The following is a 13,858-nucleotide window of genomic DNA, read 5'->3' on the forward strand; positions in this document are numbered from 1 at the left end:
ATCTAGCCAGGCTTTATGCTGGATTCAGTGGAAATTTTAACTGTGTAAGCCCATACTGAAGTACTTTCCTCTGCTGGGACCTATGCAGTCCATATCTTTTAATACCAAGTTGCTTGTAAATCATTCTTTTGGTGATGTATGTACCAGAATGGAATTCAGCTTATATATAATATATATAATTATATATAATTTTATATATATATATATATAAAATAAAATGCAAATTCTGCAGTGTTCACAGGAGTAAAACCAGTAAACTAGGTAGCTGTATTAAATAACAGTATTGAGTAAAAAAAAAAAGGGGGGGGGGGCAACAAAAAACCTAACAAAACCCCCATTTGCAATCTAATTTTTCTCATTACTCATTCCATTGATGCTTGAGTTCCTTTCTTGAATTTCAAAATCTCTTCCGTGAAAAAAGTTGGTGAGCTTATACCAGTGTGCATATTCTAAAACTGTAATTTTAAAAATAAGTTTCTAAATCTAGAACTTATTGTTGTTGTTAAACTCTTATGCTCTCTCAGTTTTTCTCCTTGTGACATTGTGTTATGATGCTCATGTTTATAGAGCACTCTTAAGTTTTTTGAAGGTGAGATTCACAGAAATGGAAAGTTATGTTGATAAGTTAATTAGCAACTCTTGGAAAAGAGAAACATGAAACATGAATTAAGAATGTGGTGAAATTGCCTTGAGTTATTTCTTCAAACTAACTCTTCTTGTGTCTGATAGATTGGGCTATGCCCGCATATCTCATGCTGGTTTAAGTGATTCAGAAGTCCAGATGGCCAAATTCAGGATCCCAGATCACGTGGATAGCTATGCTGACAATGACAGAATTGTCACTGACCCCAGCCAAGTTCCTGAGGACATCCATTTCAATCCCAGGTCAGTGTATCACATAAGAAATTAAGGCGATGATGCACGTGACATCTTGTAAAAGAGAAGTCTAGGAACAAGATTGTTCTTAAAGTGGGAGGCACTGGTCAGTACCAAACTGAGCAGAAGATTAGGAGGCAAGAACTTCTGATTTGTAGTTCCATTTTTTTCTAATGACTTGGCATGTGCTTTGGGAAAAACAGTCTGCGGTGTCGTAGCATAAATTGAAGGTAATGCTTATTTCACCCAGGTGCTTACTTTCTGAGATTGTTTGATGGGGATGTTTGCCAAGTGGTGTGGTGACTCATTTTATAGATGATGAGAGATCTCCTGTGTTTCTCAGCACTTTTGAGGATCAAGGTCTTAATATACTGTTACGTAGAACACAAAATACAATATATACATTAAATAGTCACATACTATATAACTGGAGCAAAAATTAAGGAAAATGCGTGAGGCAGTATGTTACATACGTCAAGAAGAAAAAAGGGCTAGGTTTTTACATAAAAAGTTATTTATTTCTAGAATGCTGTCATTTTTCCACTGGCATTGCATAAGGAAGAGAAATACTGAGAAAGGTATTTATTCTACACTGAGTATCAGTGGAAGAGTCATGAAATTTGAGATAGATGTTGCCACAGAGAGACAATTTCCAGCAATGCCATATTTACTACTTCCAACATGCATAATACAGAATATATTAATTTCTTATATACACCTAACAGTTGAGCTTACTCACTTTTTATTTACCGCTCAGTCACTGGCTTCCTGTCTAAGCAGGAGTTTGTCCGATCTTTTCTGAAACTTGCCTAAAGTTAGTATTCACATTCAGATTTGTCTCAGTTATTTCAGCACAGAATATTTTTCTTGTCCTGATTTCTTTCATGTCTGCCCGTAAGCAGAAAATTTATACCCTTTAGGAATAAGTTTAACTTTTTCCAATAAACTATAGTTCTTTTGAAATACAATGGCACTGCTCTTAAATGTTATTTAGCACTGATATTTTGAATAAGTACTACATTTCACTTTTGCAAATCTATCTGTCGTAATAGTCAGTAGTCAGAACTTTCAGATTTAAATATGGCATGAAACATTACAATTTTCACCATAATTTTCAAAAGTAAGATGTGCAATATTAACAATAGGGTTGACTATTTGGATACTATGGGGGGTTAAATTATATCTCCACTGAAGCCAGTAGAAAAAACTCAGAGCATAGGATTTAACTAGCTAAATGCGCCACTCACCTTTGTCAGCTGGAGTTCCATTTATAAAGTGCCTATGGCATTAATCCAATCAGTGTAATTAAATGTCTCCATTATACTCAAAGACCTCTAGTTAGCGTACATAGATTATGATTTATATATAAGTAGGATTGTGGCCTGTTTCTGAAATAAATAATCTAGAACATTCAGAAGAAGTGTTAATTATACTGTTGTAAGTGTGTGATTTAATTGCATGGGTTAAATCATGTTCTAATGGTTTTGCTTTGTTGAATATTTTTCTTAGGTTTGGATCTTACAAAGATGGACATAATTATGAGCAGATTCATCACTTTCATATGAGCACTCCTAAATATTTTAAACAGAAAAATTAGAATGAGAAAATAACATATCATTGGGACCAACAAGAAAGGTTTGTTGCTTGAAACTGAATTGGCAGCCAAAAAGAATACGTTGTTTAAGGATGAGCAACTCCCATGCTGCATAACTCTGTGAATGTTTGTGTAATAGTTGGTGACTTTTCTTTAATGAGTTGTCATCCCTGTGAGAGAGGGAAGATGCGTGCATTGTGGTAAACTGGTATCTACCTGGGCCAGATACCTGCTTTGTACACAGCAGAGCAAGGGTGGGAACTTGCTTTGGCCATAACTTCTTCAACTTTTTTGAAGGTATCCTATATTGTGCTGTTTCAGAGTTGAATGTATCTATCCACCTTTTCTTTAGTGTTCAGATATGATCCCTTTCCTCTCCTGGGAGCTCATTGGAACAATCATGAGCAAGGAATTTCAGCTGACTTCCACACTTTTTTGGTGACTGAGGCAAAGCAAAATAATGTGGTAGTGTAGGTAACCTGTTGATATATGCTGCACTTTGTAGTCCTGCTGCTATTGCAATAAAAAGTTTGGCCTTAGGTTTTTCAAAATAGCAATGGGAGTAGTGTGTTTTTTTAATTGGGAGATATGCAGTAACTATGTGTTTGAAGTGTGTGAATTTTTGACTTACCGAAACAGTATTTACATCTGCTGCTATTCCACATTTTATTCTTAAATGAGTTTTATTAGAACAATTTGCAGATTATTGATATTAATAATATTGGAGAAAAGGCAGTGACTTTTACAGACTTCCTTTTTTTAACAGGACATTAGACACTGCAATGTTTTTACAAAGGGAAGAGTAAAGTACCTCTGGATAGTTAATTGTTATGAGGAACTTACGTGAACACACTGCAGAAGAATTAAAAACAATCATGCTCAACATGACAAGATTTCTGAGAGGGGAGAAATGTTGATTGTAATTTTTATTTAAAATGAACTGTAATAAAAAAAAATGCATTGTTCCTTTACTAGCACTACACTTTAGTAGGACTACATGAAAGTGTGGCGCTTTTTTTGACATAGGCCATGAATTACCTACTATGTAACACACACATAACACAATGTAAAATGTGTTTTCTTGGGGTCTCTCTCCTGATCCTTGAGTATATGTGCAGAGCTTCCCTTAAACAATGAGGACATCTTCAATGTTGTCCAAAGGAAGTTTTGTGTTTGTGAGAAACATGTTATATGGTTTATTTAAATGACCTTCTCAACTTGGAAACCACATTTGTGATGTTGATATTTAGTACTGTGTGTCTTTCCAGTAATACCTAAACATGCTGTAACTGAAAGGAATAGGACATGTTGCAGGGAAGAGAGTGTTCTTTTTTCTCCCTCTAATTCTCACCATGTGCTTTTGAGAACAGCTTGAGCTTACTCAATTTTACTGTTTCCCTATGTAAGAAAATACAGGATGTGTTTTTACCTGGGGTTTCTTGTTCTATAGAGTCAGGTAACTGCTGCCATCACCAAGCTTGTCACTTTATCCTGGTCACCCATCATTTTGCTCCCTTGTTTTTAGGACTGTGTTTCTGAGAGTGAAACACTTCACTGATCTTTGTGGACAGAGGATATTTGAAAGGCACTTGAGGAACACATCGCCACCACAACTTCATCTCAGATGGTATTAGAAAGCCTCACTTTGTTAGTGACTATTAACCAGCCATTGTTGAACTAATTTACTTCTCACCTAGAGCTGTTGTGATTGTCTTTACAAGTCCAAGAAAGTGTAATTAAACATTCCAGTTTAGATATACTTTAGGTAGGATTTGAAATCCTCTTGAACTTGTTCTCTGTATGACTCTCTGGCAGGACAGAATAAATTAGGTTTCAGAGTGATGGGAGTGACTTTCTTGCACTTTCAGCAGTTTTCTTCTGCAAACACCAGTAGCCCCTGTCTCTCCCTTCTCCCAGCCTGCAACAGCAGCTGGCACTGGCACTGACATTGCACAGCAGCTCCGAGTATCCTCATTTGTTTGCAGCGTGCTCTCATGCTAGCTCTGACGCACATCCAGCCACAGGTTTGCCTTTCCATAGCCTATACAAAACATAACATTATCTTGCCACATTACTTAGCATTCTCCACAGGCTGACTCTGCAAATACCTTGTAATGTGAGCAGTTTATTCATGTAAGATGCAGGAAATGATACTCATAAACATAAAAAACTTGAAAACCCCTTGTTTTTTTTTAACAAAAAATAGAATCAGGATATTTTTCAAGAAGTCAGACACCAAAGCATGACTTGCATAGCAGATCAGACTATATGTCATCTCTGTGTGTAATCTTCAAAGTCTGTGAGCATATGTGGATGGATTTTCACAGGATTTAGAAATGTTCACCCCATTAGAAATGTTCATGTAGACATTGACAAAATCTGAAGTTTGAATATTTTCTTCTTCTGAGTAGCTTGTGTAATTTAATGTTGGTGGATCCATACCTCATAATGCCTAATATCAGAAAACACTATATGCAAATGTAATGAGTAGCAAGTATTTGTTGACACTTGCATTATTTTATCAGAATTACTAAGAAAAACTATGACCACAAACTGTTTGTGTACTGCTGCTACTACTGTGGTTAGAATTGGGAAGCTTAAACTACACTTTATTTGTCCTTGAATCTGCACCCTGGTCTAATCCCCTGTATCTGACTGGTTTAGAAAAATGTGCAGTACATCTCTCAGTTGCAATCACTATGTCTCAAACTATGAAAGAAATGTGCTAGAACAGGTCCTGCTGCAGGGGTGTGTGACTAATCTTGCTGTTTTCTAATCATACTCTCTTCATCTCAGCTTTCATAAGATAGTATGTTATGAAAGAAAAAGGTTGTGGATACCTTTAACTATGCATTCAGAGATAGCATGAAAAGATAAAATATGTAAGATAAAATATATAAAATAAAGATTATTTTCTAAAGGTTTGAACTTTTACTGGTGGTAAAAGGTCTAGAGTATATATATCTGATTTCTAAATAGTATGTATTCTGTTTACTCCTAATTCCATCCTCTCTGACATTCTGTGCAAGTCACTTAAAGTTTCTAGGAATATACAGGAAGAGACAGCAGTACATCAGGAGCCTACTGGTGTGTATCTCAGAATAAGAAAGGAGGACTCTAGGTAACATGTAAGAGAGCAACTTTTGAGAGTAATTGTACTGGATTCTTCAGCAGGGTGGAGACTGAAGTCTCCTCTTACATATATTCCTGCTCTGGGGCCTTGACTCAGGCATTTCGATGTGTATTGTAAGCTTAGCTTCAGGAATAGTGGCTCCGGTGTTGTCACAGAGCACTCTGAAACCTGGGAGCTCCAGTTCAAACCTCTTGGGCTACAAAGGACCTGAAATTGCCATTTCCCAGTTTCAAAAAGGGCGTTGCAGCTACAGGCTTATTAAACAAAAGTTGGGCACACCCTTTGGTTTTGAACTGGAGTTGATGTTACTGAAACAAATTGGGTGCAGCTTAAGCGTGTAGATGACCAGCTCCCATGTATCTGTCTGAAACAGAACACAAAAAATGTTCAGGGTCCTCTACTGACAGTGAAGGAGCTTCATGGCCCCAGACAAAGGTGTTGGTTGTTTTGATGCACCTCCAGGGTTCACGCAGAAATTCTGAGGTGCTCTCTTCTGCTTGGCTACTTAGAGCTTCCTAATTATGAATTAAGCAGATTTTTTTTTTTTTTTTTTTTTTTTACATTTCAAACTGAAGCTGAAAAAAAACTATAAATCCAATTTAAGGATTTAAATATGAGCTACCAACAGCCCCGAAACATGTTTTTTCTCATGTATGTAAAGTTACATTTGTTTGCAGGGTGTTACAAAAGGGCCCTTGGGATCAAAGTTGTATGTCTGTGGAGCAAGTGTAACAGATCAAACCTTTTTACTTCAACGAGGAGCATAGTAAGTGTCTGTGGGACAGGCCAATTAAAATGAGCTGAATTGTTGAACGAGGAGTGGTTTGAAAGCAGTTATATAATCTGCAGCTGCTACTTTCTGCCACCTGAGGTCCTCTCTTATCCCTGATCAGTACTGTTCTGCTGATACCACACAAGAATAACACACAGTTGAGGTGTTTCGTCCTAACTCTTGAGGGTGAAAAATCTTTTCAGAAGCGTTGCATAAAGCTGTTTGTATTGGCTTGGTTATCAGTTACTTCTTCATATCTGCAAATGATTGCTGGGCTTCTGGTAGACAATTTGTTTCTTTTCTTACAATGTCCTGTACTGTGCTTTGTTGCTGCTTTATCTCCTTGGTTAATGTTCAGCAAATTCTGCTTTGCTAATGTTTTTATTTTCAATACAATTCTCTTCCCTCTCTGACTTGTAAAACTCATAATGGCTTGTGATTCTGGTGCCTAAAGTTAACTTACAAGCTTGTTTCTAAGCAAAGCAAGATGAATGAAGGTATTTGAGAGATGCAGTGGCTTTAGCAATTTGGAGTCTGATACCCTTTGGAAACAGAGGGGATCCTCTTTCTCAAAGATGCTTCTACACTATGTTTCTGATGGTCAAGAAGATAAAACTAAGTAAATAGCTCCTCTTTCTCATGTTAGCCAGTATTTTTCACAGTCTATGGTGTTTTTTTATGTGGTTGCCATTTTAGCTATCAATTAAAAAAAGAAACACAAACATAAAAAGTCAAACAATGACAGTCGTCTTAAAAAAAAAAAAAAGTCTACAGTTTTAAGTTTGATCTAGCAGTGTGTAAACTGGCTGATGCATTTCCTGCCCCTCTCCAGTTCTTGGTTTATTATTCCTCTCCTGTGTGTCGATAGGAGCATTTGCACGTATGTGTAGTGAGCCAGATCAGGATATTTATCTGGCTGGGAAAAGAAAACAAACAAATGAACAAAACCAAAAGAAGTGTTGAGGGTTTTATTGTTTTGTTTTGGGTTTTTTTGCTTTTTGGGGGCAGTCTTGCTCTTCGATCTACCTTGCTATCTAGCTGTGCAAATGGTTGCACTGGCACAAAATAAAGGATGCCAGGAGGGGTAGGATTAAGAGGCTAATGCTGGAACTGCTTAACCTGTCAATGTCCTTGAGACGATGCTTGATCAACCATGACTTGATTGATCTGCTCTATGTAAAATTAAGTATTTCTGCATTTTGTAAACTCAGGCTTTGGAAGGAAAATACAGGCGTGATTTCATAACATCTGTCAGACCAGGGACTTGCATAGTGGTTTACAACTAGTGGTAACAAAGGGGATATTTATACCTTCTTGAGGTTGGAACGAAGGTGCATGTTGTAATGGGCCTTGTTCTCGTGGGGCAGGCCTTTTCTGGCTGAAGCATACATTCCCTTGTTTAGCAGGCAGAGGCAGAAAACAAAGTCTCTTTTGTGTTTCCCTATGGATTTCTTTGCAGATCTAGTTTTTAAGGGTCAGGGATTATACTTGTGCATTCAACTATTCAAAAATTTTTTGAACTTTTGTCAAACCTACAGTATTATTTGCTTTGCACTTATGGATAGCAGTAGTTACAGAAGCTATAGTTTAAGGAAAGATTTGTAAAGCCAAGTAGTATCTTTAATTTTAGACTAATATAAATTGGGGGGGGGGGGGGGGGAAGTACAAACCTTTCTGACTTCAGATACAACCAGATAGGGTTTTTCTGTGTCACCTTTCTTTAGATCTCTTATCAGTTTACGGAAGAAGATTTCTTTTTGAATATGTTTTTATTCTGAACTAGAGGTCTATGTGCTTTTTATGGTCATTGTGAACAAACAGGCACCCCTAAAGGAATTGTTCCTCTCAATCCAGAATTAGAACAGATCAGATGAATTGCAACTCAATGGTGCCCCTATTGGGTATAAGATCTTGGGATGACATGCACAGATGTGAATGTCTGGCACGTGGGATGTTAGAACTACCCAAGAAGTGAACCCTAGCTTGCACTGCTTTACTCTAGGATATAATTTTTTTTTTTTTAAAGGTGGTAGTGTAAAGATACAACTGCTAAGGTAAACAAAAGATGGTGCAAATAGGAAAATGTCAGAGATAGAGGCAGGAAGTTCTACAGAAATAATTTCAAGGAGTTAGTGAACAAGTAAGAATTTCAAATAATGGGGTCTTTCATTGCTCTGACATGGTCTTAGTACATGACTTTTGAAGAGAGTATTAATTTTCTTATGGACTCCATCTTCTTCTCTGTAAAAGAGGCAGTTGAAAACATAAGATGTTGCTCTGCAAAATAAATTGGCTGCACTTGCACATTCTGATTGGTTCACTGAATAAGGCAAGGGTCATAAAAAAACCCCAAAACAGGTGTGTGATCAGTTAATTCAGGACTCTATGCTAATGCGTTGCTCCAAAGGGACAATTACCTTAAATCGGGCACTTCTTCAATTCTGAGTCCTTGACTTTCTTTTAACTTAACCTCTTCTTAACCTTCTTCTTTTTCCATGGGTAATTTCTGTCTTAATAATCCTCCTTTGTGCACAGGCGGTGCTGTAGCAGTCTCTTCTCATCCGTGTTTCAACACCAAGTAGGGTGAGGGAAGGCTTTTACCCCTGAAAGGACACACGATGCTGAGCTGGGCTGCTAAGCAGCAATGAGCTGCAAGGTGTCTTACTCCTCTGGCTCAGGAACGGGGAGCTCTTTCCCTCTGTACTGCAAGGGGGGAAAGGAGGGGGGGGGGGGGGGGGCTGTCCATGCGCTAGGTTTCAAGGAGCAGGAACAGTAACGGGAGGGAAGAACCAGTCTCATCTACCTGCCAGGAGCAGCTGTTGTCCCCCGTGTCTCTGCTGCTGTAGCATTGACCTGACCCTTCGGTGCGTTCAGCTGGTGGGGGCAGGCTGCCATTTTTCCCCTCAGGAAAAGGGAGATGGCAGAAACAAAGAAATCTTCCCGAACTAGTTGGTGATTTGGCCACACCGAAGCTGGGTTCACAGAGCAAAGGGAGGATGGTGCGGTCCAGAAATCTTCCACCCCGAGCGCCAGCTACCTGCTCCGGCCGTGACGACAAGGCACCAGCGGCCCCGGGGCGCGCATTACGTACGTGTGCAAGCGCTCCTTCATCCGAGTAGGGCAGGTACGGGGCGTGCGAGCCTTCGGGCGTACGGAGGCCGCGGCTCGTCCCGGCAGCGGGGGGCCAAGCAGGTGGCCCTGTGGCGCCGGGGCCGAGGCTGCCTACCGTCCCCTCGGACCCTCGGGCTGCCGCCGGAGCGTCCTCGGGGCTGAGATGGGGGGAGCGCGCTGCCGCCGGTGCCTGCGCCGCGTAACAGTCGGGGTGAGGCGGGGAGCCCGGGCGACAGCCGCCGCCGAGGGACCCGCCCGGGGCAGCCCCCGGCGGCCCTCTGAGGGGCGGGTCAGCGCCGGCGGCCCCGCCCCCGGCCCTGCTTACCCAATCGTATCGGGGCGTGGGCGCGGCCCGTGGCTTCCGTAGCCAATCAGAGCCACGGGTGACACAAAGTGCTGTTCTTTGCACGCGCTTTTAAGGCCAGGAAAAACTGGCACCGGCAAACCCCAGTCAGAGTGAAGGGGGGCGGTGTCGGCTCAGCCTTGAGCCCAATAGGAGGTAGGGAGCGGGCGGGGAAGGCGGTGCGGGGCAGGCAGAGGGAGAATGGCAGGAGCCTCGCGCAGTAGGAGAGCAGGACGTGCGGTCTCTCGGGGCAGCCCGAGCCAATGGGTGCCGCCGGTGGGCGGGGCGGGAGGCGTCCGTGCTTGGGCTCTGTGATTGGGAGAGGGGCAGAGGGAGCCGGGCCGGGCAGGGCGGTGTGTGCGCTGCACGAAAATGCACTCGGATGCCGCCGCTGTCAGTGAGTAGCGGCGGGGCCGGGCCGGGCGCTCCCGCTCGCCCGCCCGCCACCCACCGGTGGCACCGGCCTGGTCTTTCCGCCGGCGGGCGCTGCCGCCCGGGTGGGGGCGGCTTCTTCTGCCCCTCACCGAGGAGGCTCGGCCGAACGCGCCGCCGGGGCTCCCGGTGACGGTGAAGGGCGTCAGGCCGGCGGGTGCAGAACCGGCGGGGAGAGAGGCGGCGGGCGTACCGGGGGGCCGGGGCCCGGTGGGGACGGCGGGCGGCCCTCGGCGGGCTCCCCTGGGGGGGGGGCGGGAGGGGCCGGGGCTGGGCGGGGGCGGCCCGTGCGGGGGCGGGGGCGGGCGGGGAGGGCAGCAGCGGAGGGGGCTGGGGGCGCTCGGAGGGTGTGACGCAGTTTCCCCGACCCGGCTGGCGAGCGGGTGAGGCCGCGGCCGGCCCTCGTGGCTGGCTGCGAGGCAGCCGGGGCTGCCGAGGGGAGGGCGGGCGCGGGGCTGCCCGGCGGCCTCGCTGCGTGGGAGCGGTGTGTGTGGGGCGGGAGGGGGGGGGGGGAGGTGGGTGGCGGTTAACGTAGCGGATTCCGCCGGGCCGGTGCAGGAGAAGCGGGCTGTGAAGGGGAATGGGGAGCGCGGCGCATTGTGGGAGGTGGAGTCTCTCGTGCGGCCGCCCCGCGCGGCGGGCGTCTCGGCGCGGAGTGGGGCGGGGGACTACAACTCCCAGCAGGCACCGCGGCGGCGCGGCGTGCTGCCCCCGCCCCCGCGCGGGGGTGCGAGTTGCAGCCCGGTAGCCGGCGGGGGTAGCCGCTGCGCCCTGCCCTCCCCGCGGGGCTGGAGGCGGCCTGGGGGCAAGGCCGCCTGGCTTCGGGGCGGGGGGGGGGGGAGGCGGCCGCCTGTTCTGGAGGAGGGTAGGGAGGGCTTTGTCTCTGCCGTCTAGTTTCTGGCTGCGCTTTCGGAGCGGGCGGGACCGTATGCTGTAGGCAGGTTGCCTGGCGTGGGGGGATTGCATACCTGCGTGGCTGTGGGATAGCTGTGGGGTTCAGGAATAGGCTCCGTCCCCGTCCGCCGGAGAGATGAGGCTGTCATCCCGAGCACAGAGCTGTCTCGGCAGAGCGATGTTCCCGATTCCTGTGAAATCTCCCAGGAACGTGTTGCCGATGTGCAAGGAGTTGCAGCTCTGAAGCGCTTTATTACTGCAGAACTTGCTTATGGGAAAGATAATGAAAATTGAAGCTTTGATCGTACATTAATGAATGATGGGCTGACTTTTGGACAAAGTCCTGAAACCAATTATGGGAAGAAGCGCTGCATAAGGCCTGGATTTTCTTGAATCCTCCTGTGTTTCTCAAAATGAGAGACTGGACAGGGGCAGCCTGGTAGAGGCTCTAAAATCATAAGGTTATATAATTTCTTTAGTGGTTCTGGTTTATTTTACCTTTATATTTAGGGATCATTGTATGTTGATGGTTAAGGCTGCCATTAAAGCACAAATAACTGCTTCGTGTTGGAAACGGAAGGATAATTATTCTAGAAAATGCCTTCTGTTCAGTGTCTTTTGTCATGTGCCCTGTCCAAAAAAGGGTGCAGGCCTTCATTATATACATGTAAGCTACAGTTATAAATATGCCAGTGCTCCCTCATGTAGGGTGTTAAGACTATGTAGTGATTTTTATTTTTTATTTTTTTTTTTTAGTTTCTCTGCAGAAAATTAGCACTGTTTCTCAGCCTTCAGCTGTTACTGGCTTCTCTTTAAAAATGTCCCTTGGAATGATTGAACCGTCCACCTCAATACTTTTTTTTGGGGGGGGGGAGGGCAGTTCATGGCCTTGTATATGTGTTGGTTAGTTTAGGAAAACACTTGTATTTAAAATAACTTCATTATCTGTAGCTTCATAGTAGTTGGGTTTTTTCTTCATTGATTTAAATGCTTGAAATGAGAAGTGTTCATAGCATATCTTTACACATACAGTAGTTAGCTTATGATTGTTTCTTGACTGAACATTTCTTTTGAGCCTTCTTTTTGACCCTGCTTACATTCTTATCTGTTCTCATGATATAAACTCCATTAATGCATTTTTGCTGTTTCAGTTTTACTTTCTGAGACTGAATGTACACGTTTCACATTATATGAGAAACATCAACTTTCCTTTTTTCTGTTGCAAAAGTTTGCTTAAAAGTTTCTTGCAACTCCAATAACTATAATTGGAAATGTCTTCTGTGTGCAAGGCCATGCAATAAATTGAGTTAGGCAGGTAAACAGTCTTCCTCTCACTGCTTCTCTTCATTCTATTGTATCAGGATGAGATTTCATTTGTCTAATTGCAGCACTTTATTTAAATTTATTTTTGTCTGCATAGTTTTTGTGCTAACTTTAAGTGAATTATTAATCCTGTATTTTCTTTACTTCCCCCCCCCCTTACTTTGGAGATGCTGAAAACAAGGACTTTGGGCTTTTTCAAAGCATTATTTCCTAGTTTTGTTTGTGCCTTCAAGCAGAAGAGGGAAACTTGCTTAATTTGTCTGTCCTGTGCTTGCCAAAAAACATTGCACCAGGAAGTATGGTACATCCCATGAAAACGTACAACTCTTGTATCCAATTTAAATATTAGAACATTTAATAGTGTGGTTATTTCTTCTACAATAAGTAAGACTACTAACAAGGGCTTCAAGCAGAACCCTTGTTTTAAATGTGCCAGCATTTTTCTTATACTGTCCAATTAAGTTTTTCTATTTAAAATCGTAGGTCTGAGTTTAAACAGAATTTCTGCTTTTGGCTCATAAAGAGATAGAAATAACTACCAGTTTGTTCAGTGTTCTCTCTCTCTCTATACAGCTGTGTATGTATACATATTGTTGTTAGAGCTACAAGGCTTTAGCTTGCCATTGGGAACCAGCTGGTATGACACATGCTTCTGTGTCGCTTGATGCAGATGTGTGGCTGCACAGACTGTGGGACTCCGTCTACTGCAGCCGCTCATTACTGCCCATTAGCTGTAGATTACTGCTTCCCTTGCTCTACTGGTAAAGTGGTTTGTAGGAGTATTCTCTGATCCACTCAGACAAATGTATCTGGGTTAGCTCTTACCACTTAAATGTCTAAACTGACATGGCTGATTTTTGCCTGAAGTGGATTAGGGAATGCGCCCATGACCTGTGCTGCTGGCAGAACTGTGGAGTCTGTAACTTTTGGCAGAGAGGAAGAAGCAAACAGCTGGGGCAGTAATGCTTTTGACTGGCATAGCTGTTCCTAGGCTGTTGCAGATCCATCACGTTGTATACCAGATCTGCATGGTGCTGGATACCCTAGTAGTGTGCACTTGACAGGGTTGCATTTCTGCTGAATTAGCTAGAGCACGAGATACAAAGTTTTTATTAGCTTTATGCCCTTTGTAGGATGACAGATGACACCTAATCTGGCATGAAGTTAAGAGTAGTGCTGGCAAACAACTCTCAGGCCATAGCAGCCGATGATGGAAAACTAACTCACTGACACTTTTTTTAATTAATTTGATGGTAGAGTAAGAGTTAGACTGGATGAACACTTTGCATCAATTGGGTGTAAAATTGGTTCGTATTAAATGCTTTGTAGCTCAATTTCCTATGTTCTTGAATTGTAAACTGAAAGAATGTCTGTTCACAG

At 43.3% G+C, this 13,858-nt stretch overlaps 2 protein-coding genes and 1 long non-coding RNA gene across 14 annotated transcripts in view; 2 read left to right on the forward strand and 1 right to left on the reverse strand.

The window, feature by feature from the left end:
- The window catches only part of CWH43 (cell wall biogenesis 43 C-terminal homolog), a 29,517-nt gene extending 26,069 nt beyond the window's left edge, over nucleotides 1–3,448 (forward strand). For 2 of the 3 annotated variants that reach the window (XM_030025973.1, XM_030025988.1), the window contains 2 exons: nucleotides 730–885; nucleotides 2,386–2,960. In XM_030025973.1, the coding sequence (XP_029881833.1) occupies nucleotides 730–885; nucleotides 2,386–2,473 (244 nt within the window). In that variant the 3' untranslated portion in view covers nucleotides 2,474–2,960. Of the gene's footprint in view, nucleotides 1–729; nucleotides 886–2,385; nucleotides 2,961–3,236 lie in introns of those variants that run through there. The other variant, XM_030025981.1, reaches the window with a different exon arrangement.
- Nucleotides 3,384–9,762, reverse strand: LOC115346207. Its single transcript, XR_003925053.1, has 2 exons — nucleotides 8,793–9,762; nucleotides 3,384–4,511 (listed from the first exon to the last, which is right to left on the reverse strand). It is a non-coding gene; the product is annotated as an uncharacterized LOC115346207 (long non-coding RNA).
- Nucleotides 9,763–9,966: 204 nt separating this feature from the next.
- The window catches only part of DCUN1D4 (defective in cullin neddylation 1 domain containing 4), a 42,893-nt gene continuing 39,001 nt past the window's right edge, over nucleotides 9,967–13,858 (forward strand). For 2 of the 10 annotated variants that reach the window (XM_041126789.1, XM_041126774.1), the window contains exon 1: nucleotides 9,967–9,985. Coding sequence is in view for 3 of the 10 variants with exons in the window: in XM_030022141.2 (XP_029878001.1) it covers nucleotides 10,093–10,226 (134 nt within the window). In the remaining 7 variants the exon portion in view is untranslated. Of the gene's footprint in view, nucleotides 9,986–10,077; nucleotides 10,227–10,398; nucleotides 10,419–11,406; nucleotides 11,617–13,858 lie in introns of those variants that run through there. The other 8 variants (XM_030022141.2, XM_030022133.2, XM_030022123.2 and 5 more) reach the window with 8 other exon arrangements.

This window comes from Aquila chrysaetos, chromosome 1, assembly GCF_900496995.4.
Source record: "Aquila chrysaetos chrysaetos chromosome 1, bAquChr1.4, whole genome shotgun sequence".
Lineage (NCBI taxonomy): Eukaryota > Metazoa > Chordata > Aves > Accipitriformes > Accipitridae > Aquila > Aquila chrysaetos.